The sequence below is a fragment of the Neophocaena asiaeorientalis genome, unplaced genomic scaffold (genome assembly GCF_003031525.2).
Source record: "Neophocaena asiaeorientalis asiaeorientalis breed wild unplaced genomic scaffold, Neophocaena_asiaeorientalis_V1.1 scaffold99, whole genome shotgun sequence".
Lineage (NCBI taxonomy): Eukaryota > Metazoa > Chordata > Mammalia > Artiodactyla > Phocoenidae > Neophocaena > Neophocaena asiaeorientalis.
Window position 1 is genome coordinate 2399799 of NW_020173022.1, and position 27861 is coordinate 2427659.

At 38.3% G+C, this 27861-nt stretch overlaps 1 protein-coding gene across 1 annotated transcript in view; it reads right to left on the bottom strand.

Moving 5' to 3' along the window:
• Nucleotides 1–19237: 19237 nt before the first annotated feature.
• SLC19A2 (solute carrier family 19 member 2) overlaps nucleotides 19238–27861 on the bottom strand; it is a 29292-nt gene continuing 20668 nt past the window's right edge. The window contains exons 3-6 of the mRNA XM_024742471.1: nucleotides 25167–25389; nucleotides 23890–24082; nucleotides 23409–23550; nucleotides 19238–21195 (exon numbers count right to left, since the gene is read on the bottom strand). Of these exons, the coding sequence (XP_024598239.1) occupies nucleotides 21067–21195; nucleotides 23409–23550; nucleotides 23890–24082; nucleotides 25167–25389 (687 nt within the window). The 3' untranslated portion in view covers nucleotides 19238–21066. The remainder of the gene's footprint in view (nucleotides 21196–23408; nucleotides 23551–23889; nucleotides 24083–25166; nucleotides 25390–27861) is intronic.

The following is a 27861-nucleotide window of genomic DNA, read 5'->3' on the forward strand; positions in this document are numbered from 1 at the left end:
TGTAGTTTTTCTTTGTTGTAAAGTCTATTTGTTTTTGGTTTTAGGGTAATGCTGGCCTCATAGAATGAGTTAGGAAGTGTTCCCTCGGCTTCTGTTTTCTGGAAGAGATTGTGGAGAATCGGCATTATTTCTTCCTTAAGTATTTGGTAGAATTCACCAGTGAAACCATCCAGGCCCAGTGCTTTCTATTTTGGAAGGATATTAGTGATACAATTTCTTTAATAGTTATAGGCCTATTCAGATTGTGTTTTTCAAGGAGTTCATTCATTTCATCTAAGTTATCAAATTTATGGGCCTAGAGCTATTTATGTTATTTCTTTATTATTCTTAAGTGTCCATGTAATAATCCCTCTTTCATTTCTGACATTGGTGATTAGTGTCTTCTCAGCCTGGCAAGAGATTTATTGATTTTATTGATATCTTAACAACTGTGTTTCATTAATTTTCTCTGTTGATTTCTTGTTTTCAATTTCATTTTTTTCTGCCTTTTAAAGATTATTTATTTTCTTTGGCTTGCCTTAGGTTTAAATTGCCCTTTTTTCTTTAGTTTCTTAAGGTGGAATTTTATATTACTGATTTTGGATCTTTCTTCTTTTCTAATATGTCTTTAATGTTATAAACTTCTCTCTAAACACTGCTTTTGCTGCCTCCCACAACTTTTGATAAATAGTATTTTCTTTTAGTTCAAAACATTTCTAAATTTCTCTTGAGATTTCTTTTTGACACAGGTGTTATTTAGACATGTGTCTTTTAACTCCAAATATTTGGAGGTTTTACAGTTATCTTTCTGTTATTTATTTCTAGTTTAATTTCATTGTGGTGTGAGAATATAATTTATATGATTTCTATACTTTCAAATTTGTAAACGTATGTTTTACAACTAAGAATGTGGCCCATTTTGGAAGTTGTTTATTCAGGTTTGGAAAAAATGTGCATTCTGCTGTTGTTTGATGGAATATTCTATAACTGTCAATTAGATCAGGTTGATAGTGCTTTTCAGGCCAACCATATCCTTACTGATTTTCTGCCTGTTTGATCTATCAATTACTAAAAGAGGGTGTTGAATAATTTAACTATAATAGTGTATTTTTCTATTTCTCCTTTTAGTTGTCAGATTTTGATTCATATATTTCAGGGTTCTGTTGTTAAGTACATTCACACTAAGAATTGTTATGTCTTCTTGGAAAATTGGCCTCTTTATCATTATGTTAAGACCCTCTTTATATCTGCTAATTGTCCTTGTTCTGAATTCAGTTTTGTCTGAAATCAATATAGCTACTTCAGCTTCCTTTTAATGATTGTTAGCATGGTATATCTTTCCCCAGCCCATTGCTTCTAATCTATTCATACATGTGTCTTTAAAGTGGGTTTCTTATAAATAAGTTAGGTCTTATTTTTTATCCACTCTGACAGTCTCTTTCCTTTAATTGTTGTATTTACACCATTTACATTTAAAGCAATTATTGATATGCTTGGATGAATATCCTCCATGTTTATAATTGATTTCTATTTATTGCATTTATTCTTTGTTATGTTTCCTCCCTTTTTTTCTGCCTTCTCTGGTTTTAGTTGAGCATTTTATATAATCTATGTTATCTCTTCTCTTAGGATAGCAATTATACTTCCTCAAAAAAATTTTGGGGGGCGCAGTGGTTTAGAGTCCGCCTGCCGATGCAGGGGACATGGGTTCGTGCCCTGGTCCGGGAAGATCCCACATGCCGCAGAGCAGCTGGGCCCGTGAGCCATGGCCTCTGAGCCTGCGCGTCTGGAGCCTGTGCTCCGCAACGGGAGGGGCCACAACAGTGAGAGGCCCGTGTACTGCAAAAAAAAAAAAAAAAAAATTTTGGTGGCTGCCCTAGAGTTTACAGTACATTTTTAACTAATCTAAAATTAATTTCAAATAACACTACTGCTTCATATGTAGTGCAGGTACCTTATGAAAGTATTCCCAGTTCCTTCCTCTGATCTTTGTGACATCGCTGTCATTCATTTTACTTATCCATATGCTATAATCACTCAATACATTGCTTCTATTATTACTTTAAACATTTTAAGGTTTAGTTTTTAATAAATTAAGATTAAATAAAAATTTATTTTACCTTTATTTATTCCTTTTCTAACATTCTTTCTTTCTTTATATAGATCCAAGTTTCTGACCTATGTATCATTTTCCTTCTCCCTGAAGAGCTTCTAATATTTCTTGCAGGACAGAACATTTTAATACTTCTTGCTTGCACTGAATTCTCTCAGTTTTTAATTTTCTGAGAAAGTCTTTATCCTGAACAAAAGGATAATTTTGTTGAATATAGAATTCCAGGTTGATGATTTTTTTCCTTCAATATTTTAAATATTTCACTCAACTTTCTTTGTGCTTCTATGGTTTCTGACAAGAATCTGCTGTAATTCTGTAGGTAAGATTTTCCTGCCTCTGGCTTTTTCAAGGTTGTTAACTTTGTCTTTGGTTTTCTACAATTTGAATATGACATACCTTAATGTAGTTGTTTCTTTCTTCGTGTTTTTTTTGTTTTGTTTTGTTTTGTTTTTTATCCTGCTTGGTATTCTCTGAGCTTTCTGGATATGTGGTTTGCTGTCTTTCATTAATTTTGGAAGGTTATTCGGCTATTATTACTTTGCATATTTCTTCTGCTCTATTTGTTCCTTCTCCTTCTGGTATTCCAATTACATGTATGGTACATCTTCTATAATTGTCCCACAGTTCTTAGGCATTCTATTCTTTTTTTAATTCTTTTTCCTCTTTGCCTTAAATTTTGGGAAGTTTCCATTGACCAGTCTTCAAGTTCACTGGTTCTTCTGCTGTGTCAAGAGTAGTGATGAATGCCTTTTATAGAGTCATCAGTTCTGTTACAGTGCTTTTGGTTTATAGCATTTCCTTTTGATTCTTTCTTAGAGTTTCCATATCTCTGCTTATATTACCCATCTGTTCATGCATGTTTTCTTATACTTTCCATTAGAGCCCTTAACTTAATGACCATAGTTAAATTCCCAATCTGATAACTCTAATATCTCTGTCAAGCTGGGCCTGGTCCTGTTGCTTTCTTTGTCTTTTCAGACTGTGTTTTTTCTTGCATTTTAGCATGACTTGTAAATTTTTTTGTTGAAAGCTGGACATGGTATATCAGAAAATAGGGACTGAAGCAGATAGGCCTTTAGTGTGAGATTTTATGTTAATATGGTTAGAAGTTGGGCTGTGTTTAATGTTTTCCATAGCTGCATGTGCCAGAGGGTTCAAATTTCTCTAGTGTCCTTCTTTTTCTCTCTCTAGTTTTTGGGCTTCCATAAGAACTCCTCCTCAGAGAGCTTGCATCTCCTTCAGCTGTAATTCACTGTTATTCTACTGGAGCCCTGTTGGTATGGTGGTAAAGTATGGAAGAAGAGAATTCATTCTATAATCTTATGATTAAATCTCACTCTTTCAGTGGGCCTTGGTCCCTGGGCTGTGACCTTCACAAGTGTTTGTTAGCTTCCCCCTCTATTTAGGTGAGACAGAAAGGCTAGAGGGAACTGGAATTGAAGAAATGCCCTTCCCTCACATAAGATAAGGCTCTGGGAAAGTCTTTTTCCCTGGAGATTAGGCCTTTGTTATGAAGAATGTCAAGGCTTAGATATTCACAATGGTTACTTTCTGCCTCTAGCTACAGAACTTTTTCATCTTCCCCAAATGAAAATTTGTACCTGTTAAACATTAACTCCCCATTTTTCCCTCTCCCCAACCCCTGGCAACCACCATTCTACTTTCTGACACTATGTAGCCTTTTGCATCTGGCCTCTATCACTAACATAAAGTTTTTAAAGTTCATCTGTTGTGTAGTATGCATAGTATTTTGTTCCTTTTTAACACAAGATAGTATTCATTGTGTGGCTATACCATCTTTTGTTTATCCACTCCCTGGGTGATGAACATTTGGGTTGTTTCTGCTTATAATGACTATTATAATGTTGCTTTAAAAATGTGTGTAGAAGTCTTTGTGTGGGCCTATCTTTTTCATTTCTCTTGGTTAGATTTCTATGAGTGGAATTATTGGGCTGTGTGTAATTTTTAAGAAACTACCAATCTGTTTTCAAAAGTGGTTGTGCTGATACATTTCCACCAGTAATGTATGGGAATTCCAGTTTCTCTATATCCTTACCAACACTTGGTATTTTCTGCTTTTTAAATTATACCTTCCTAGAGGGTGTGTAATGGCATCTCATTTTGAAACTGCACAACTCAGATGGGATTCGAACCCAGCCAAAACTCCGATTGGTTCTTGAACCCACAGGCTTAGACTTTTACTCAGCCAAAACTCAGATTGGGCCTTGAACCCATGGGCTGAGACTCAGACCCACTGTCTTTTTTTTTTTTTTTACGGTACGCGGACCTCTCACTACTGTGGCCTCTCCTGTTGCGGAGCACAGTCTCCGGACGCGCAGGCTCAGCAGCCGCGGGCTGGGCTCACGGGCCCAGCCGCTCCACGGCATGTGGGATCTTCCCGGACCAGGGCACGAACCCATATCCCCTGCATCAGCAGGCGGACTCTCAACCACTGCGCCACCAGGGAAGCCCAAACCCACTGTCTTTTAATTGAAATTGCACACCTGGTCTCAGGACTTAATGAAGCTCAGGTTCTTTATGTCTCAGCACAGAAGGAATTCAACGAGAGGCAAAGTGATAGGTAAGAAGTACATTTATTGCGAGAGATACACATCCCATAGACAGAATGCAGTCTGTCTCAAAAGGCTTGAGAGTGCCCCAAAATACGGTGTGGTTAGTTTGTATGGGCTGGGTAATTCCATAGGCTAACAAGTGGGAGGATTATTCCAACTATTTTGGAGAAGGGTGGGGATTTTGAGGATTTGGGCTACCACCCACTTTTTGGCCTTTTATGGTCAGCCTCAAACCTGGTCATAGCTCAGTAGCATGCTAATATATTACAATGAGCATATCATGAGGCTAAAGCTCTACTGGAAGTCAAATCTTCTGGCATCTTGGACCTAGTTGGTTCTAACCAGTTTATGTTGTATCCACAATGGCTATGTCATCTTTTTTAAATGCTCCCTTCCTTCCTGTTTCAATTTGGTATTAATTTTCATTTCCTTAATGCTACTAATTTGAAGTACTTTTCATATACTTGTTAGCCATTAGTGTGTCTTCTTTTGTGATATGTCTATTCAAGTCTTTTGTCCATTTTTTTTTTTTTTTTTTTTTTTTTACATGGCCCACGGGCCCAGCCGCTCCGCGGCACGCGGGATCCCCCCGGACCGGGGCACGAACCCGCGCCCCCTGCATCGGCAGGCGGACTCCCAACCACCACGCCAGCAGGGAAGCCCTTTTGTCCATTTTTAAACTGGGTTATTTGTTTTAGTATTGAGTTGTAAGGATTCTTTATAGATTCTGGGTACAAGTCCTTTATCAGATATTTGATTTATAAATATTCTTCCCCAGTCTGTGGCTTATCTAATCTTGCTTTTGGTTTTAGGTTTTCCTTTGTTTTTCTTCATTAATCCACCCACCAGCTCAATCTTCAGATGATTCATAAATCAGCATTACCTCTGATCCAATAGGGAATTTTTCAAGGGAGAATTGAACTCCAGAAACTACTACCTCTGGAGCCAATCTCAGCTGAGTTATAGCCCTTCTTACAGCACAGTGGCACCCATCACAACTTGAGGCAGTGTTCTTTTCTAAATTGTTGATATTTGTACATAGCAGACAATTTAGCAGAGTATGAAATCAAACCATCAGTGGTGGATTGGCATATATTAAGAGCTTCACTAGTATATATTCTATCCCTCCCTGAGAGTAGCTCACAGATTTATCAGTAATAAAGCCAGAATTTTCTTCAGTCACTGGCTTTGAGTGCACAAGATCTAAAGCATATTTCCCAAAGATATTTCTTCCATGAATTCATATCATCTTTAGCAAAAGATATGAACCTTAGAAAAACTTAAAAATCTCCACTTTAATCAGTCAATTCAATGAACATTTATAGGGTGTTGTGCTAGGTACTAAGAGACAAACAATGAACAAAACAAGTTTCTCCCCTCAAAGAGCTTAAAGTGGATATATATACATACAAATAACTGTAATACATAGCTGTATGTATATGTGGCAGCGTAGAAATATTGGAGAAGGCTGCCTATAAAAAGTGGCATTTGAGCTAATCTTCACAAATGAGTTGGATATCAAAGTCAGAAATTGGGATGAGGGCATCCCAGACACAGGGACTAATATGTGCAAAAGCATAGAATCTGAGGCTCCTGAGTAATGTCAACAACAGCAAGTATTCTGGAATAGTGTAGGATGCTGTCGTGAAACAAAGCTGGAAAATCAGGTAGGGAAAGGCTGTGAAGAGTCTTAAATTCAATCCATTAGAGGTTTATTGACCACCTACTGTCCCCAACATTGCTAGGTAATCTGAGGGAATGGTTCACAAATTTTTGTGTTTGTATTATCCCACAGTTACTATTCTATCAAAAGCCAAATCTTCCTCTCAATTGTAATCAAATTCTAATTTTTATGAAGACATTAATGAATTCACAGGTACTATATTTGTCATGTATAATTAGTTTAAAAGGCATTAAATGTGCAACGTAGTGTACCTGATAGTAAATTTGTAACTGTGTATTTTTGAAAAATTAGTCTTAAAAATTATAAGGAAAATTTTAATATTTTATGATAATTTCCCAGATTGTCTATAAAGAAGGCCCACTTTTTTAGACATTGATAAAGTCTTCTCTTCACATATTTTGCTAAAGAACACTTCAAACATGTTACTATGAGACTGATTTTAACAAAATCTATTAGATGTGTATCAACTAGTTACATACTATATTCATGGTTTTTTGTGAATCATTAGCTTTGTTTAAAAAGATGGCTTTTGTATAAGTACATTTCTGTTTTTGTGGGGGAAAGAAGGTGACTTTAAAACTGCCCCAGACAGAAAAAAAATGGCTTGTTAGGAATATGTTTTGTGTTAGTATGAGTTACTGTTACTGTATTTGTTTATTGTAAAGGTGGTTGGTTAATATTCAATGTACTTTACAATAAAGAGTAATAAAAATTTCTAAGTCCTGAAATTCAAGAACATCTCAATGTTGATGAAAAATTAATCAATAGATCAAGAAACAGATGGATAAACACCAAGATCCTACTGTGTAGCACAGGGAACTATATTCAGTATCTTGTAATAAACCATAATGGAAAAGAATATGAAAAAGAATCTATATTCATATGTATAACTGAATCACTTTGCTATACAGCAGAAACTAACACAATGTTGTAAATTGACTATATTTCAATAAAATAAATTTAAAAAATAAAATAAAACAAAGCAAAAAGAAAAAAAAAGGAAAGAAATGGAAAATTTTGAGCCAAATTTGATGATTATAGCCCAGGAACAGCATCTCATAAAGCTCTGAGAGGACTTCCCTGGTGGTACAGTGGTTAAGAATCCATCTGCCAGTGCAGGGGACGTGGGTTCGAGCCCTGGTCCGGGAAGATCCCACATGCTGCGGAGCAACTAAGCCCATGAGCCACCACTACTGAGCCTGCGCTCTAGAGCCTGGGAGCCACAATTACTGAGCCCACGTGCCACAACTACTGAAGCCCGCATGCCTAGAGCCCATTCTCTGCAACAAGAGAAGCAACCACAATGAGAAGCCCACGCACCTCAAAGAAGAGTAGCCCCCACTTGCCACAACTAGAGGAAGCCCGCATGCAGCAATGAAGACCCACACAGCCAAAAATTAAAAAAAACAAATTTATAAAACAACAACAACAAAAATCTATTAAAAAAAAAAAAGAAAACTCCGAGAACTGTTCTGCCCGTTAGAAATCAAGGCACAGTTATATAAGTTTGTTGCTACAGAGGGCTACACATTAAATAATGTATTATTGACAGTTTACACAATCTAGATCTAAGCATCATCGTGGCCCCTTACAAGATCAAGAAAGAATGTTATCTTTTAAGGAGTTGTCTTGTTGATGCTAGGAGAATGTTGCTCTTTATGTTTGAGCAAGTATTTCTACCCATGGGGGAGGTTTGGTTGATGCCTAATGCAGATACACAATGCATAGTAGAGGGGGAGAGAGGAGGCCAAAGGGCAGAAAAACGTATCTACTTGAGATGTTAAAAAGCAACTAATTTTCAAATAACCAATCTCTAATTCCATTACTCCTGGGTTCAAACATAAGCAGTTGTTGTTTTCTATATACCTGTTCCATAACCAGATTCAAGAATACTGACAATTACCTCATGTGATAAAAAGTTTAATTTTAAGAGTAGAAATTAATATAAATTTTGCTGTTATAATAATTGTAAAGCACAAAGATAAATAAAATACAGTAGCATTATTAATAAACGAGATTGATAAGAGGTGGCATAGAAGTAGAAATCCTATAGGCTGAGTGCTTGAAATTCGTAACTACTCTTATGCCAATCTTTATTTGGCCTAATATGGCAGTGAACTGAATTAGTTTTGATGAGCAGAGAGGAAGGTGTTTTGATGGTTGCCACTCTCCTTTTTTTCTTCTCTTCCTTTTAAGGGAGCAAGAAAAATGTAGAGCAAAACAAATCATTTCTGTCCCAGGCTCTAGCCCATTCACTGATTCTAGACTAACCAACTCTCAGGTAACAAGTATAAATGAATGACTTCACAAAGAATTACATAATACCTGAGTTGATGCAATAAGAGAAAGATGGTATGAAAAGATGGGGAGAAATATTGTCAATAGGATTTGCTATCCATAGACTGAGGGGAGAGTGAGAGAAAAATAGGAGTCACGAATGACTTAATGCTTTTGTTTAGCTTGTGCAAATGAAAGAATGAAATGGCACTTTACTGAGATCTAGGACAAGCAGGGTACAAATCAAGAGTTTGTTTCTCCAGTTTTGTTGTGATTAGTTAGGCAATCGAGTAGAGATGGAACTGAGCAGTTGGATATAGAGCCTGGAATTCAGAGAATAGGAAAGGGATATACATGACACACGGGGGGGGGATGTAGATGAGGAGGGAAACAAAAGTTCAGAGAAGTAAGCCTGAGAGTGTTCCAACATCTGTCTAGCTGTCAGGAAGAAGAGGAAGAGCCAGTAAACAAGACCCTGGTGCAACCAGTGAGTTACAGAGAATCAAGAGAGAGTTGTGTTCCAGAAGCCAAGGGAAGGTCTTGTTTAAAGAAGGGATGTTCACTGTTTCAAATGCTGCTGACAGGCCAAATACAATGAGGACTGGGAACCACAGTTTTGACAATAGTTGTGGTTTTTTGTTTTTTTTTTCTGTGACCTTGGGCAAGTTAGTAGGGCACTTATGCTCTGGACCCTGTTTTAAAATGGGGATGGACATCTATTAAGGCTGTTGGGAGGAATGACTAATACATGATTGGGGTATAATAGAGGCGGGGCAGGTGCAGGGTTGTTAGCAGTGACTGGTAGCGTCCTGCTCAGCCATTGGTCGGCCACTGGTCACAGTGGGCCCCTCCCGGAAGCAGACCACCGTTGGTGAGCAGCCATTAGGGAGCAACCCTTAGAAGGCTACCGTTAGCAGTCCCAGTCAGCCATTGGTTGGCATCGCAGTGGGCCCCTCCCACTCCCCTTCCTCTGTATAAAGGAGCCCGAATTGGGACTGAGGGAAGATTTTGTTGGGGCGGACTCTAGTCTGCCATCTTCTTGATCTGCTAGCTTTCTGATTAATGTCATTATTCCTTGCCACAACAGTTCGTCTCCCGATTTATTGGCCTGTCTGTCGTGCAGCGAGCAGAGTGAGCTCAGTAACAGTTTTAGAGGAATGATGGGATCCTGAACAAAATAGAAGAGAGAAAGCAGAGACAGCAGCATTGCCAGTTCACTTCAAGGAGTATTGTTATAAAGGGAAGAGAAGAAAAGGGACAGGAGCTAGAAGGACATAGAAGTTCAAGCAGAGGAGGATTTATCATGAAGCTAATAAAGCTTACATTTCAGGGCTTCTCATCTGCACCGGCTTCTTCTGTGGCCCTAGGAAGGGCCCTAACAATGTGTTTCTGTGAAAATATGTTTTTGTAAAATTTCCCAAGATAAAATATTTTAATGACAATGAACCAGTGTCTCCTTCCATTCTAGCTTCCCTCCATCAAGTGTTCTCTACTTTTGTCTGGCTGCAGACACTGCTGGTATTTGAGTAAAGGAGAGTTAAGTTAGGAATACAGGTAATTTGGGTTCATGTTTTGTTTTAACTCTGAACAACAAAAGTGTTTTCAAGTATAACAAAAACAATGATTGCATTGAATTGAGAATTACATTTCTTCTTCTCTACCACTTAAATCGTGAAGAACTTGAGTGAGAAAAAAATAAAACTACCTATCCAACCCTAATGTACTGTGAAAATAGAAGTACCAAGAATTGCAGATTTCTGGTCACAAAGTTATAAACCAATGCAGTTATTCTGGGCTCTAGGTGCGTTAATGTTCATTTTTTGAAGAAATGTGTAATCATGTGAAGCAAAATAAATTTGAGAAAGAATGTAAGGATTTAAAACAACTGCTGTGAGACAATAATGAGACAGGCTGGGACCTGGAACCTGAGACCCTTTACTCAGTCCTTGCACCTGGACAAATGTCTCCTTGAGCAACAGAATACAAAGAAACTATAAAGGACTAAAGATATCCACACACATGCACAGTCGGGACAGTTATGAACAATAGGATACAAAAGGCCAAAACCCAGCTGCTACTTCTGAGGTGCCAGGAGCAAAAGCAGGGTACTGCCGTGATCCCTGCACACAGCACCACCAAGAGGGCGGTCAGACCACCTAAGCCACGCCTCAGGCCCCACCTACAGATCAACCTCTACCCTCACCCCATTTAAGGAACCAGCTTACCCCGCCTCAGGGATTGTGCAAGTGAACCTGTTGCTTGTTTTCACTCCCTCGTGCTGCAGCAGTAGTCCTTATAAAGTCTTGCGTGAATTCCTTGTCTGGTCTCGTATCAATTTCTAGTGATCAAAGAGTCCAAGAAACCAGGTCAGTAACAGTAAGGAAGGTGACTCAGCAAATATGCATCCTTTTACAGTAAATGCCTACTCGGAGAACCAAACCTCTTCGTTAAATACAGTAAAATAGAAAAGAAGAAACTATCAAGAAGTTATATTTCCATTAGAATTTTTAAGACTTTCTGAAATAACTTGACAGCCACAATTTCGTTAATGTTAATCTGAACCACTCAGTGGCAAACCAGTATCTCTGTAAAATATAGTATTGTGTGAACACTACAATTTGACTACCACTTTGTTGCAGGAAAATGGGGGGCTCAAGAAGATGGTCATGTCCCAGGTTTCAGGCGAGTGAGTCCATGGGGCAGGCCACCAAGTGAGGGTCCTTGGCCTCCTTTAGGAAAGAATCCAAGAGCAAGCCACGGTAAAGTGAAAGCAAATTTAGAGCCATACACATTCCACAGGCAGAATGCAGTCATCTCAGAAGTCGAGAGCAGCCCTGGGCTGAGGGTGTGGTTAGTTTTATGGGCTGAGTAATTCCATACACGAATGAGTAGGAGGAATATTCTAACTATTTTGAAGAAGGGGCGGGGATTTCCAGGACTTGGGCCGCCACCCAGTTTTTGGCCTTTCATGGTCTGCCTCAGAACTGTCTTGGTGCCTGTGGGTGTGTTATTTAGCATGCTAATGTATTACAATGAGCTTCAAGGTCTACTAGAATTTGAATCTTCCACCATCTTGGGCCTAATTGGTTCTAACTAGTTTATATAGTATCCTCAACAGCTGTGTCATTCTTTTAAAGGTTGCGCCCTGCCCCCTTTCCTCCTGTCTCCACTTGATGCACATTAAGTAGTAATAAATGTGAAACTTTATTTCCAGAAATACTGAAATAAATTTTCCTAAACTGCGGGATTTGTATACAACACTTTCCTAGTGTAATATACAAATACATGGTCGCTCGGCCTCTCCTAGAAGAACATGAGGGACACAGAACAGCCGCTTTCACAGGGGGCCCATATTTTTGTTGCTTACTTACTCTGCTTCACATTATAGCAAGGAGCTCCAAGACTACAAACATGGAGCAGAGTCTGTAACCTTAGAGAGGTTCCTCCCAAACTCACTCTCCTTTTCGTTGTTACTCTTCTCCCTCCTTTCTTCCCAGTTCTAATCTTTTGTTTTGTACAGGTACTAGAGAACCCCACATCTTGGCCTTTGGGAATCTGCTACTTCTGGCCGGCTCTGTCCCTCGCGGCCATAATGAGGTGGGGACCGCCCCACTGCCCTGGGCCTCTCGGGACCATCGGGTCAGCCTGGCTGTCCGGCTGGCCTGGCCCAGCCTGTGCTTGGTTCATTCATTCACTTGAGCTGCAGGTCTTGGGCCTCGCTGGTTCCTGAGTATGGCAGGCAGGGGGGGTGGCGGGGGGGTGGGGGGGGGGGGGGGAGGGGAGTAAATACTAACATAAATATTTAAAAGAGCATAAAGTGAATGTCCCTTCCTACAAGTGGGCATCTTCGAGGAAATGCATTCCTGAAATCTTGATCACTACGATAGGAGCAGGAGAATAAGACATCTGCATAGCTAGGTGAATGAATTTTGAAATTACCTTCACCTTGCAGTGGTGGGCTTCTTAAAGCGCACCAGACCCCTCCATCTGTATGACACATGTGGATTCTCGATAACCTTACTCAAGTTGTTGCTTTTGGCGTCTCTTCCTTCTTTAGGACCCAATAGATGCATTCTTGAAACAGTTGCAAACCCACAGCTGACGTTTTCCATTTTAAGAATGTCTTTTCATTGTTTTCATTACAAAACATCCTTTTTTTTTTTTTTTTTTTGCGGTAGTCAGACAAAAGCATAACTTCTTTTAGATGTATTTTTTCACTGCATAATGTTTTTCATCAGGAAAAAAATGAAATCTATATTTCAATACTATTGGAGTCCAAAATAGACAACCAGGATGTATGGATATTTTGTCTCCTTACCCTACAGGATGAAAATACCCTCACTTATTTGCCCACTTTAAGTAATGTGAAGTTTCTATGATTCTAGGTAATTCCACACAAAATTATTTGCCAACTCTAAAAAAAAATTACAAAGAGATAAAATATTTTCGTATTTTTGTGTTTGTTCAGATACTTTGCAGAATTGCTGCATTAACTGTGGTTTATATTTGGGGGTTAACCAGACATTAGGGAGAAATTAAAAGCTTACAATAAAAGAAGGCAACTATTAGATTTCTCCTACTCAAGAGAAAATGTTTCCTTCAGGGTCTCAACTATAATTGATTTGAATTCTGGCAAGTGATGCAGAAGGATGATAGAAATACTGATCAAAATTCACAGGAAGTTGGCAATGATTCTCTCTCTGAAAAAATATTATATTTGATACACACGAAAGACTATATATACAATATGTATGTAAATTACAGTGTAATAAAAGTCACTTACCAAAATAAGAACATTACAAATATTCATGATCTACCTATACCATCTCCCTATCTTACCAAAAAACGTAACCACTATCACAAATTTTTAGTGCTTCGTTATGTTCTTTTAAAAAAATTTGTTTACCACTTATGTATGTTGTTCTTAACCAAAACATTGTTTCATTTACTTGCTTTTGAACTTCATTTTTTAAATGGTATAATGCAGCATGGACATGCCAGCTGTTTGGTTTTTTTCTCACTGAACAGTATAATTATTTTCTAAAATTTATAAGTGTTTTGCACATTATTATGTTTGTATTTTTGCCACTGTATAGCATTGCATTAGTACAATATATCAGAAGTTTTCTATCCATTCTCCTGTTAATGGCATTTGGGTTATTTCATGTTTTTCTTTTTATGTTTTGTGTTTAAATTGTCATTTAACAATTTAATAATTCTTCATTTTTCTTTCATAGTTGTGATTTTATTCAGTCATGTTCAGATATTATGAATAATCTGTAAACAAATCTTTAAATTTAAGTACCAAAAATCTAAAATGTCATGTAGGCCAAGGTTAGGGAGCAGTTTTCTTTAGAAGCAATTCTCTCTCTCCCTCACTATATCTATAAAATGGCTTGGAGACAGACATTAAATGAATTAAATGAATAACTGTGACTCCAAATTGCCTTTTAGTTATACTTCAAGGTATAGGATGTGAAAACTGCCCTCCTTATCAAGACAGTCAAAACCTCTCAAATAAATATCCCCACATGTTTTGGTTGTACGAAAAAAAAAAAAAAAAAGAATAGCCAGCATGTGAATTCTTCTTTTAAAAAAAGTATGTACACACACACACAATTGGATGTGGTGGTATTCATTCCTTCCAAACATGTGATTTTAGAGCTATTTTTTAAAAACTTGCATTTACAAAGTAGGTGATAAAAATATTTTTCTGGATTGTAAAAAGGACACAGAAACCACCAAGACTTGGTAAATGATATTAATCAGACTGACGTCTCTCTCCTGCTAACTCTCCTCATTTCTACTTTCTTCAACGTCTGCAGGTTATTTGTCTTTAGTTTCCTGGATAGACATTTCAGCCTGTTTCCCTTTTGCTCTCTTTTTTCATTTGTAATTTTTTGGCAGATGATTTCTTCTTTCTCACTGCCCTTTTGAGTTTGGTTTCAATGTCTGCAAGAATTAGTTTAGCTGAAAATCTTGCCAGTCTCCTCTAGAGCTCTTCTTTTACTGTCCCTTCAGCTAAATTGATCTTCACCTTGAGCTACTTTGGCAGTGGTTTGTGGTGGGGAGGGCAGATGTCTGGGTGCCTATGGCCACAGCACTGTGGGAAACTTTACAAAGCCAGCTTGCATGGTTGTTGCTGCTAAAATCATTCCTGTTTTGTTTGCTTTTACTTTATTTTATTCTCTCAACTGTTTAGTAAATTATACACTCTAATTTTATTCTTTGCTATCCTTTAAACCTTACTGCGATACCTAATTTAACACAATCTCATCTAATCTGTATCTTAATATTCCTCATGAATAACATAAGGAATTTAGAATACTTCATTTCTAAATATCTCTCATAAGAGCTGTCAGCTGTGTTCTTTTATAGATGATATGTCTTTTCTCTCTGGCTGCTTTTACAATCTTTTCTTTTTCCAAAGTTAACTGCAATTCTACTACTATGTGTCTGCAAAATTCTCAGTCATATTGTAGCATATTGCCTCACCTCCATTCTATCTGCTCATTCTTTCTGAGGCTGTGATGTAAGATCTTCTCATTTCCCCCAACATATCTTAACTTCTTTTTACATCTTTAAAGGGCTGTCTCTTTACTGCATACTAGGTGATTTTTTAAGTTTTATTTTCCACTTCACTAATTCCCTCTTCAGCTGTGTTTAATCTGCTATTTAACCTAGTTATTGAGTTTTTAAAGTGTTTTTAGTGTGAAATTTACTGAACATACAGAAAAGAACATAAATGTATAATATAATGAAAAATTATATTGCAAGCACACATATATCATCTTCCAAGCCAAGAAATGGCTGTGTGCCCCTTAATCATACCTCTTTGCACTCCTCAGCAGTAAATACTTGCTAGACTTTTGTAGCAATCATTTCTTTGTTTTATACTTTTTTAAATCACTTATGTATATAGATTTAATCAGTATAGTTTGCTTTTGAAAACTGGAATTGTATTGCTATATTCTTTTGTGTCTTACTTCTTTTGCTCAAAATTATGTTTATAAAATTCATAGAGGACTTCCCTGGAGGTCCAGTGCTTAATACTCCACGCTTCCCATGCAAGGGGCGTGGGTTCGATCCCTGCTCAAGGAACTAAGATCCAACATGCCACGTGGTGTGGCTATAAATAAATAAATATTCATTGAAATTATTTCTTGTAGCTCTGTTTTATTCATTTTCATTCCTGTGTAGTCACATTTCTATAGGAATGGAATTGCTGGGTCATAGAGGATGCAAAATCTTTGATTTTAAAGGGCCATGCCAGAATGCTATTCAAAGGGGTTGTACCAACTTACGTTGCACCAGCAATTCATGAGACATTATCTATTGAATTTTTTTTATAAATTTATTTTATTTATTTATTTTTGGCTGCATTGGGTCTTTGTTGATGCACATGGGCTTTCTCTAGTTGTGGCAAGTGGGGGCTACTCTTCATTGCAGTGCGCGGGCTTCTCATTGCGGTGGCTTCTCTTGTTGCGGAGCACAGGCTCTAGGTGCACGGGCTTCAGTAGTTGTGGCATGCAGGCTCAGTAGTTGTTGCACACGGGCTTAGTTGCTCCACGGCATGTGGGATCTTCCTGGCCCAGGGCTCGAGCCTGTGTCGCCTGCATCGGCAGGCAGATTCTTAACCACTGAGCCACCAGGGGAGCCCTATCCATTGAATTTTAATTTCAGCATTTCTATTTTTAATTTCTAAAATATATCTTTAGGTTCTTTTTGAAGTCACTCTTTTCATTTTTGTTAGTCTCTTATTGTTCAATTTTGTGATTTCATCTTTTATATTTAAAATTTTATAGATATTCATTTTATACTCTGTATATGATCATTCCAAAACCTAAATCATTAGGACTCTTATCTGTTGTTTTTTCTGCCAACTTTTATTTGTGGTTGCTTATGTCTCTGGTGATTTTTAAAATAATGTATTTAATTTTTAATAACTTAATTTCTAAAATAAATATTTTATATATTTATTTGATCTGAGCATGATCTGCCACTAAGTGTCTTATTAACTACCTATGCTCTATTGTGGTTTCCTGGGGGGGTTGTGAGAGGATAAAAATCATGCATATGGGATTAGAGTTGACAGATATTAAGAGTAACCATTATTCCTTAAGCTTTTTTACATTTCCCAAATTTCCTACCATGAATACATAATACATAATACTCTTAAAACCGGGAAATAATGTTAAAATAACCATGGAACCAGAATACCTGCCAACCACAAATAAACTCAGCTAGTAAAATTTTATCATACATTATGAGGTAGGATTTTAGGTCACTTCTTAGGAGGCTGTTTATTGAAGATTAAGGTATCTTCTCTGTGACTTTCTATTCCATAACTCTGTCAGTGCAGGGGCTTAAAAGGGAATGCTATTCTCTAGAGATTATTTTTAAATATTGTTTTTAAAATTCTAATATCAGCCAGGGATTTCTACCCATTTGGGACCACATTAGCTCCCACCTAGATCCCTGACTTAATGCTGGAGTCCTTTCTACTAGACATAGCAGGTCTTTTTTTATTAAAATGGATATGGAGGAATGGCTTTGAGTAAGTATGAAATGGTTTATACCTAAGGAAAGGAGACCAAAATGCAAAGAAAAAGTCAGGGTAGGGAGGAGAGAATCAAAAAACTATAATTGTTCATGGGATTTAATTATAAGAGTTGGAGATAAAAACAGATCTTTAAGCCAACTTGGATACTCTCTCACTACGGATACATTCTCTGGCCTACTGCCTCTTAATCAGTCAAACACAAGACACAGGCAGGAATTTCTAGATAGCCTTTTCTGTCCAAGTGTTCAATCTTTAAGTACTGATCTGGAGTTCAAGGTCGACTTCTGGCAACACTCCCAGAATACGGCAGGTGGGTCCTCCAGGATTTTTGGCATCCTGCAAAGAACGATGGTCAACTCTTGCAGTTTGAAAAATCAGAAAGAAGGGGTGGTGGCTTCCCAGCTTGGCTGGGAAGTTCTGATTCATCCACCGTATTCACTAGACATTGCATCTTTGGATTTCCATTTATTTCAGTCTTCACAAAATTCTCTTAATGGAAATTTCCATTCCCTGTTAGACTGTAAAAGGTACCTGGAACAGTTCTTTGCTCAAAAAAAGTTTTGGGAAGATGAAATTATGAAGTTGCCTGAAAAATGGCAGAAGGTAGTGGAACAAAAGGGTGAATATGATGTTCAATAAAGTTCTTGGTGAAAATGCCTTTTATTTTTACTTAAAAACCAAAGGCACTTTTTGGCCAACCCAATAAATGGTGAGGGGGAGGGGAACTGATTTCTCAGTCCCTTATCGTGTCTGATGTGATAGGTGCTTTCACATATGTTCTTTCATTTCTTCACACAATCTTGTGAGGTAAGTATCATCCCCACTTGCCAATGAGGAAACTGAAGCTCAAGAGTGACTTCCCTAATGTATCAGAGCTTTGAGTGGCAAACCCAGTATTTTGAACTCTCTTCTATCAGCATTACTTATGAAACAAGTAGAGAAATTAGTCCCACTACAAGATGCTTTTTCCAGAATCAACGGAGATGATGTTCACAAATACCTTTTCCAAACTAAAACATGTTAAACAAGTAAGGTACTAAGTATGAGGATGCCATAATAAGTAAAACAAATAGATATCCAGTTTCTATCATTTGAGCATAATGCCTTGAATAAAGCATCCAGTGGACTAGGGATCATTGATAGGCATTTAAATCTTAATGTTTTACGTTGATGTGCCTTTTTCAAAATAGTGAGCATTTAGCTGTTGTATTGGCAGGTGGCTATGTTGAGTCCATATCATTTGTATAATTCAATATTCATAGCGCACAAACACAGCACAGGGTGTGTTTTGTAACAAAAGACAAAAATAAGGCATGGTCCCTGCTTACAGCAGGCTTACAGTCTGAAAGGCCTTAAGATACAGGGGATATAACTATAGGGAGAGAAAACTTTATCTTTAAAAAACGTTTTTGCATGAAAGATTTCCAAGTCTTTGGTGATAATCAATGAAATGCCTTAATGAAGCAGGTTTTGGAATGGGAATTAAAGAGAAGGTACCCATTTGGATACTGTGAGAGAAGATTGATTTGGTTTCTAGGGTATAATGAACAAGTGATTCTCAACTAATGGCAAGAAGATGCTTCCCTGGGTATCAGAATATCTGGGGTTGGAACAAAAAGGCTATGATTTTTCAAAACAAGATGGTACCTTATGCCTTTGATTCAATTTCATTTCGTTTACTTAAAAAATCCAGTTAACACTGAAGGGAATTTAGGTCTTTTTGGTTTCTAAATGGGAGAATGCTTTAAAAAAGTAAGAGGTACCAAGATGAAGACCAAGAAAAATAAACAGTACAATGTGGTGTTAGAAGAAAACTGGAAAAACAGAAATGAAAGGGAAGAGTCAAAAGTAAAGATCACAAAGCAATGGAAGAATTAACAGGACGACTCTGGGTTAGTTAGTAAGGTCAGGTGAGGGGAAGGCTTACTCTGAGATTTGTCCTTGTCGAAACAACTAAAAGATTTAAAGAAGTAATCCAAAGCTCCTAATACAGCAAAAGATAAATTGAAAACAATTCTGATTAAAAAGGAAAAATATATTGTAAAATACTTATTTAATAAGTTTATAATCTATACAGAATAAAAAGTACAACAAATTATTTTCACTTCTTTACAAAACTGCATACAGTACAACTTGCATATTGGGTTCAGCATTCTACAGATAGGGCCACACACCAAGATGTAAACTTATTATTGTCTTAAATAAGTAAAGGCTCTAACTGTGTACCACAACCTTTGAGTTAAATTCCAGGGAAATACTGCTTTAGTACTGATTGTACCACAGTCTATTTTATTTAAAAAATTAAATAAAATTCCTCAAATACCACTTTTCTACTTGTTTCTGAGTAAACAATTCCCTATGTAGCAAAATAAAACACAACAAAGACAAAATATAAAATTAGAGGCTGCTATTTACGATATCACTTCTTCTTCCCTTACTTAGCTAGTGGTCTTTTCCTTTCCCTTATTCAAAAAGGAAGGTGAGTGGAAACTGACTTATTCTTATCATTCATTTGCTTCTAGAATTCCTGCTTACATAAATGAATATGTCAGTTTGGGAATATTGACACTATTATTCGGTGTTTACCTATGTCGTTCTAAAAAAGTTAACCTAGTTTTTTTTTTTTTTTTTTTATGATTAGGCAACAAAATTGGCTTCAAAATAGTTACGTCTCAGGCTAGCAGCCACTTGGTAGACTAACTTCCCAATTAAATGTGCACAGAATAACATTTCTTTCAAGTAACCTGGAAACTGAATCAGTAGCAATTCTTATTTTAAACAGATATTCAAGATGATCCACCTTTAGAAACAAAGGCAGATTTAATGTACAGAATACAGGAACTAAGTCTATCCTAGTTCCTGTCCCACCAAAATAATTAATAAGAGGCTCAGTTTGTGAAAAAGACCTTGGAATGATCCAACTCTTAACGACATCTTTATCTTGAATAAGAAGGATAAATAATATAAAAGCTATAAATGGAGATGAAGTTATTTTTAAAAAGACTTTTCCATTTTATTTTGGAGATAAAAGTGCAAATACAAAATGGGTTAGTTGTATCTTTAGCCCATTTAGTAACTCTTCATCATAGAATTAATAGTCCTTCATACTGAAGAATAAAAGACAAGCAAACCTGCCTCAAGTTTTCTGATTAGGTCACTTAGATTTTTAGCAGGCCTCAAAACTTGCCTTATTATTTAACTAAATTAGCTTCTCTAGGAAGCATATGAATAATGTAAAAATGAAAAATCCACACGAATACATAATTGTCAAGATGGGAATTGAGAATATTTACACAATGAATTTTTTAAAATAAATTAGAAACGACACATATGCCTTATAAAACACCAAACCAGAGCACATATTGTCAGTGATAGGAACAACTTTCATCTGCAGAAACACAAATGCACGTGAATAACACAGAAATAAGAATTAAGTTGAACAGAGGCAGGTGCTATTAGAACATATTTCTGTCCTGACCTGTGACACCTGTGGCCCCTGTGAAGCCCTGGTCCCACCAGGCCAAGCATCTGGCTAATCTGATACAGAAGTACTTGACCTATGAAACACCAGACTCACTTGCTAGCAAGTATACATCACCATGTGCTGCTTGATGGCTCTTGATTACTTGGTTTTCAAAAGCAAGCTCACTTTCAAATCAGAAAAAAGTCATCCTTATATCGGCTCTCGTAAATAATCCATGAAGTACACTTCTGAACAGTATTCTGTTACTCTAGGAGGACAAGGTATAGTCAATCGGCTGCTTTGAAGCCATGAAATGCACACTCATAAATAGGTGTCTACACTTTAAAAAATTAAATACATCCAGGCACAGCTGCTGTGCAGAGTTCTTGTGATAAGAAGCTCATTAGCAGTGTGTTATGAAGTGGTCACTTGAGAACTTGATTCTGGATCTTGGGGCTTTCTGTATTTCTTCAAAATATTGACTGCACCATTAGTCAGGAAAACCACAGCAATGAGTGCAAAATAACCAGCGTAGATGAAGAACTAAAGAGGGGGAAAGAATAATTTATAGAATTATCAATTAGAAGGTAAGCTCTTTTATTACATATATGTGAACAGACTCCATAATTAAAGGTATATTCAGTTTCTCTATAAAACTTCAAAAAACATTGTGTGCTTAAACAATGTGCCAGGCACTGAGGATACAAAGAGGCAGCACAGCATGGTGGTACTGAAGGCTGACTCTTGGGTGCAAATCCCAACTTCCCCCTTACTAGCTGTATGACCCGGATTGAGAGACTCAGTCTCTGAGCCTCAACTTCATTTGCCAAACATTTTGTAATTCATAATATTTCCTAATTGCAGAGTTGTTGGGAAAGGATGAGGTTATGTATGCAAATGTTTATTAGCACAATGCTAATGCTGTTAATACTATTGTTTTTATTTTTGTTGCTGTTATAACTGAATCCTGGTCTCTACCCTCAAGCTGATATGATTAACAGGCCAAATTCTGAATATCAAGACCTCTACTCTTGCCCAGAAGAGGGCAGTAGAAGGTCAACTATCAATATATTCCATTATAAGATTACTTTTTATAAGAATCTTCTCTAAGCCAATATTTTTTTAATTTTATTTATTTTTTGGCTGTGTTGGATCTTCGTTGCTGCATGCAGGCTTTCTCTAGTTGCGGCAAGTGGGGGCTACTTTTCATTGCAGTGTGCGGGCTTCTCATTGCGGTGGCTTCTCTTGCTGTGGAGCACGGGCTCCAGGCACATGGGCTTCAGTAGATGTGGCACGCGGGCTCAGTAGTTGTAGCTCACGGGCTCTAGGGCACAGGCTCAGTATTTGTGGCTCATGGGCTTAGCTGCTCTGCGGCATGTGGGATCTTCCTGGACCAGGAATTGAATCCGTGTCCCCTGCATTGGCAGGGGGGTTCTTAACTACTGAGACACCAGGGAAGTCCCTCCGAGCCAATATTTTAATGTAACTATGTTGTTTATCAACATCATCATCATTTTTCTTCTTAAAATAACTTACTACCTACTGATAAGCTAACACTCTGAGCCAGGTCCTTTAAAATTCTGATTCATTTTCCTATAGGAACCTCGTTAATTAATCATGGCAGTTACAAGTTTCAGCACAGCCCACAAAATTCTATTATTCCATACGTTTAAACCTACCGCTTCTATAGCAAGATGACAAGCACCCAGTTACTCTTCTACCCTCCACCCCAAATGAAAGTACCTAGCCCTTGAGAGGTCTTCTCAAGGTTTTTATTGCAGGTAGTAACTGGGAAACACTTAAGTAATTCTTACTGAAAAGAAAGTAATAAGTTCCCATTCCTCTGCTCTATCCACCCCCTCTCGCATCCTTTTGTGAGGTAGCATGATGCAGTGGGAGATGCCTAAGCTTTGGAGTCAGATGCTGGTTTGAATCCTGGTTCTGCCATACTATTATGGACTGTGACCTTAAACAACACAACATCCCTCAGACTCATTTTCTTGATGACGTCTAATCCTGATAACAACGCTGCACAATTCTATATAAAGTACCCGGCACACAGAAAGCACTCAATGCACATTACCTATGTCTCTTTTAGACCTCCTCAGTAAAAACAAAGTTACTTACTGCTAACATGTTAGGTCTTTGTATTCTAAGAAAACTAATATGTAAGCAAGGAAGGAATAATGGAGGTGGAATCATTTGGGCTGAGATGAGGTAGGGTAGGCACTTTTTTATTCAATTGCCCATTTTGCTGAAGTATATAACAAGCCCTACCTACAACTCACAATCATGAAGGCATATACAACTATACAATTCCTGAGTGAATAAAATTATTCACACTGTCTCTGAGTGTTTGTGCAGGTGTTTTCTCAGTAGGTCATATGTTAAGAGTCATAATGCTATTCAGCACCAGGAAGCCATTACCTTGGTATTTGGGTGAGGGGTGTTTTAAATAAAGAAGGAGGAGACTGAGAGAGCTCTGAGGTGAAGCACGGCACCTCAAACATGAGATGTAGTATTCCAGGCACAGAATTCAAAATGGAGGCAAATAATGGATGAGGAAGCAGAAGGGCTTGGCCTGGAAGGAACCAATATTACCTCTCAGCTCCACCAGCCTGGTTAATTACACACAGAAATGTTCTAGGGCCTCATCAAAAAGATGATATTGTTTGAATTTGTTTCCATGAAGCACGCTCCACTTCTGTTACCCTGATCAACTCATAACATCTTCAGTACCGAAACAGAGGTCTTACCTGAGGGGTAATTTCCAAGCCAAGGCCGCTGGCATCTACCACAATTAGAGTGAGCAGAGTCTGCAGTGCCAGAGCGATGAAGGTATTTACACCAAACACTAGGGCGTAGCGCTCCATGCTGAGGTTTGCAGCAATCTGAAAACTTAAAAAATAAATAAAAAGAATGCATAGACAAGAATTACCTCCAGGATAGTGTGAAGAGTAGCCCGAACTTTCTACTGTCAATTCCCTTCCCAACCAAGTGAAGAATATTTTGTTGCTAAATGATGTAAACCTCATGCAAACATCTGAAAACAGCAGGAACATTTCAACAAGGAAATAAAGAACCTTGCCTAAATGCTTCCTCAGGAGAAAAACTGGCAATGCACATGTCATGCTTCCTCCCATTTGCCTCTTTTAACCAGAAAATTTAATTTGTAAAGAAACCAAAAAGCTAATCCTGTCAACTCTTCCTAATGGTTCTTTGAATCAAAATACATACGTTGCTATAGTGATGAGTAACATGTAGATGATTCTGAAGACAACGTAGGATGCGTAGCACACCCAAATGTTACCCACGGTGTCCATGATATACACTGCAGCAGCAATCAGGAGAGAAAACAGAGACAATGTCAATTCTCCCCAAGTGGACCAGGATAATTTTATGTAACCAACTGCAAACACAGCAACAGCACCTACAAAACAAAAAGAGAAAATTTGTCATTTTGCTACACAAATACTATTTCAATAAATTAAAAATTCATCTTAGATTATTACATTTTAAGATCTTTTAACTTTTAAACAGGGTAGCTCAAGATTATGGAGGGCCTTGAAAGACAAGCAGAGAATTTTGGACTTGATGGAATAAATAGTATGGAGCCATGGAGAGATGATGAGAGACTGAACTAGGGCAGCTGGTAATGAGAAGGAAAAGGAGGATACAGAGCCAGGGATGCTGCTAAGGAAAAACTACTGAGGCGGACACAGAGGCGAGAATCAAAAAGAACCACTGCTTGGAGCTTGGCAACACGGCAGGATGGCTCATCTCTCTTCCCAACTGAGGGGCAGTTTATGTGGTAAAATGATGATGATTAAGATAACGATAGCTAAAATGTATGGAGTGCTTTCTAAGTGCCAGTCACAGTTTTAAGTGTTTACAGAAATCATATAAAGTTTTCCAAAACCTTCTGAGGTGGGTCGACAAATTAGAAAGGGACAACAGAATAAAATGGCCAAAGACACAGGCTCTGAGTTCAAACCGCGACTTTACCACTTACCATCTATATCATCTTGGCCAAGTGATTAACCTATCTGTCCACAGCTTCCTTAACTGTAAACTGGGGATAATAATTACACCTATCTTAGGAATTCTGTGAGGACTGAGTGAACATACATAGTCTTTAGAGCAGCGCTTGGCACATATAAACAATATATTTGCTACTGTTGTTATAAAGTATTGTATAGGTTACTCCAAGTTTTTCAGCAAGTGGCAGAAGAACCCAGTAAATCAGAGATAATGGAAACCTAGATAAGAAGACAATTTAGAGGACCATTATATTAGGTTTCCCAAAGGTTAAAAGAATTTGTTAGTCATAGCCCTCCACCTCATGTGCAATTCTAAATTGTCCTCCTAAATTATAAAATCAGAGCTCAAAGTAAGTAATCCATTCTCTGGGGTTACTTCAAACCTGGGAGGGGAAAGAAAATCTGATTATGGTTGACTTCACTACCAGAGGAATCTCCCCCTCCCAAGCTGCCCTACCACCCTGCACTGCTTACCCAGTAAGGTTGAAACGGCCTCCACGCCACCGTTATAGATGGCAGCATGACGAGAAGGCATCACCTGCTCCCACAGGCCCTGTGCATAGTTCACGACTTGAAAATAGCCGCAGGTGGAGAGGGCCCACCACACGGACCAGCAGAGCAGAGGGCGAGAAGAGTAGCACACCAGGAAATCATTCCACAGGACCTTCAGCACAAGGAGACGGTCTGGCTTGGATTCCTACACAGAAAAAGGGAAGAAGCCAACTGAACAGAAAGCAATTGTATAGACTCAATTTTCTATTCAACAGACTTTTTTCTTGTTCCTTGTGAAAACCAACTGCTTATTTCATATATGTGTGTGTGTGCGTGTATGTATAAACTTCTTAGCAATTACATTTATCCCCTCTGGGGAAAAAAACACATTCTTATATAATTTTTGCTTTGAATGCTCTATAAACATTAGTACATCCAGCAAATGATATACTGTTTACAAAATGAAGGTAGAAAGATGGTCAGAAATCGCGTACTTTAGCCAAAGGGAGATGACATTCCATATCTCCCCATACAGTGGCAAGCAACATTAAGAATAAGCAATAGGGCTTCCCTGGTGGCGCAGTGGTTGAGAGTCCGCCTGCCGATGCAGGGGACGCGGGTTCGTGCCCCGGTCCGGGAGGATCCCACATGCCGCGGAGCGGCTGGGCCCGTGACCCATGGCCGCTGGGCCTGCGCGTCCGGAGCCTGTGCTCCGCAGCGGGCGGGGCCGCAACAGTGAGAGGCCCGCGTACCACAAAGAAAAAAAAAATCATAAAAGAATAAGCAATAATTTGGGCTTCCCTGGTGGCGCAGTGGTTAAGAATCCACGTGCCAATGCAGGGGCCACGGGCTCAAGCCCTCTTCCGGGAAGATCCCACATGCTGCAGAGCAACTAAGCCTGTGCGCCACAACTACTGAGCCTGCACTCTAGAGCCCGTGAGCCACACCTAGTGAAGCCCACGCGCCTAGAGCCCGTGCTCCGCAACAAGAGAAGCCACCGCAATGAGAAGCCTGCGCACCGCAACGAAGTGTAGCTCCCGCTCACCGCAACTAGAGAAAGCCCACAAGCCCAACGCAACCAAAAAAAAAAAAAAAAAAAAAAAAAAGCGCAATAATTAGCAACCCTAGTAAATCACTGTTCAGGTAGAATCCATGAATGAGAACCTATCAGATTCACTGAAAGATAACGGTTAAGACAGAAATCTTAGAAAGAAATAAATCAAAATATTAGCAGCAGTTCTCTCTGACTGATGGGGTAATCAGTGATTTTAATTTTCTTCCTTACACTTTTTCTGTTACCCAGTATTTATGGAAATATTACAATGAAGTAATAAAGCTACTATGCATGCAACTGAGTGAATCCAAACATTACTATGTACCATCATCCCTGGACTATGCCAAGAAGTCAATATGAGATTCCAGACATCCTGTGAAATAGCTATCAAAGGTTGCCATAATTCCGGAGCCTCGCTCAGAACATAGGAACTTTTACTTTTGCAACTAACATGGGAAGGCAAAATGAGAGAATCCAAAGGGACCAAGAGGAAGCTAACTGTGAATTAGCATATAAGAGCCAGGATGTGTGTGACAGGAGCCACGTTACACGTTATTAACACCAATGGCAGCAGCATGATTCAACCCGCTTGCTGGCGGGAAGCCATATCTTGCACAAGAGAACCTACAGATGTAAAATGACTACCCCCACTTGCTGTCAGCCCTTTCTCCTTTATTTTTAAAAACTGAGGTATAATTGACCTTTAACTTTATACTAGTTTTAGGTATATAACAATGATTTTATATTTGTATACAATGTGAAATGATCACCACAATAAGCCTAGTCAATATCTGTCACCATAAAGTTATAATTTTTTTTCCTGTGATGAGAAGTTTTAAGATCTACTCTCTTAGCAACTTTCAAATATGCAATATGGTATCACTAATTATAGTCACCATGCTGTACATTACATCCCCAAGACTTATTTACAACTGGGAGTTTTACCTTTTGACTCCCCTTTACCCATTTTGCTACCCCCTACCCCCTTCCTCTGGCAACTACCAGTCTGTTCTCTGTATCTACGAGCTTGGGGTTTCTGTTTTGTTTTGTTTTTAGTTTCCACATATAAATGAGATCATGCAATATTTGTCTTTCTCTGACTGACTTACTTCACTTAGTATAATGCCCTCTAAGTCCATCCACATTGTTGCAAATGGCAAGACTTCATTCGCTTTTTAATGGCTGAATAAATAGTGTTCCAGTGTGTATATAAATCTGTCCGTTACCACATTTTCTTTATTCATTCATCCACTGATGGACCCTTAGGTTGTTTCCATATCTTGGCTATTGTAAATAATGCTGCAGTGAATTGGTGGGTGCCTGGATCTTTTTGAGTTAGTGTTTCCATTTTCTTTGGATATATACCTAGAAGTAGAATTCTTGAATCATGTGGTAGTCTGATTTTTTCAAATTAATTTATTTAATTTATTTATTTTTGGCTGCGTCTGGTCTTCGTTGCTGCATGAGGGCTTTCCCTAGTTGCGGCGAGTGGGGACTACTCTTCGTTGTGGTGCACAGGCTTCTCATTGTGGTGGCTTCTCTTGTTGCGGAGCATGGGCTCTAGGTGCACAGGCTTCGTTAGTTGTGGCGTGTGGGCTCAGTAGTTGTGGCGCACGGGCTTAG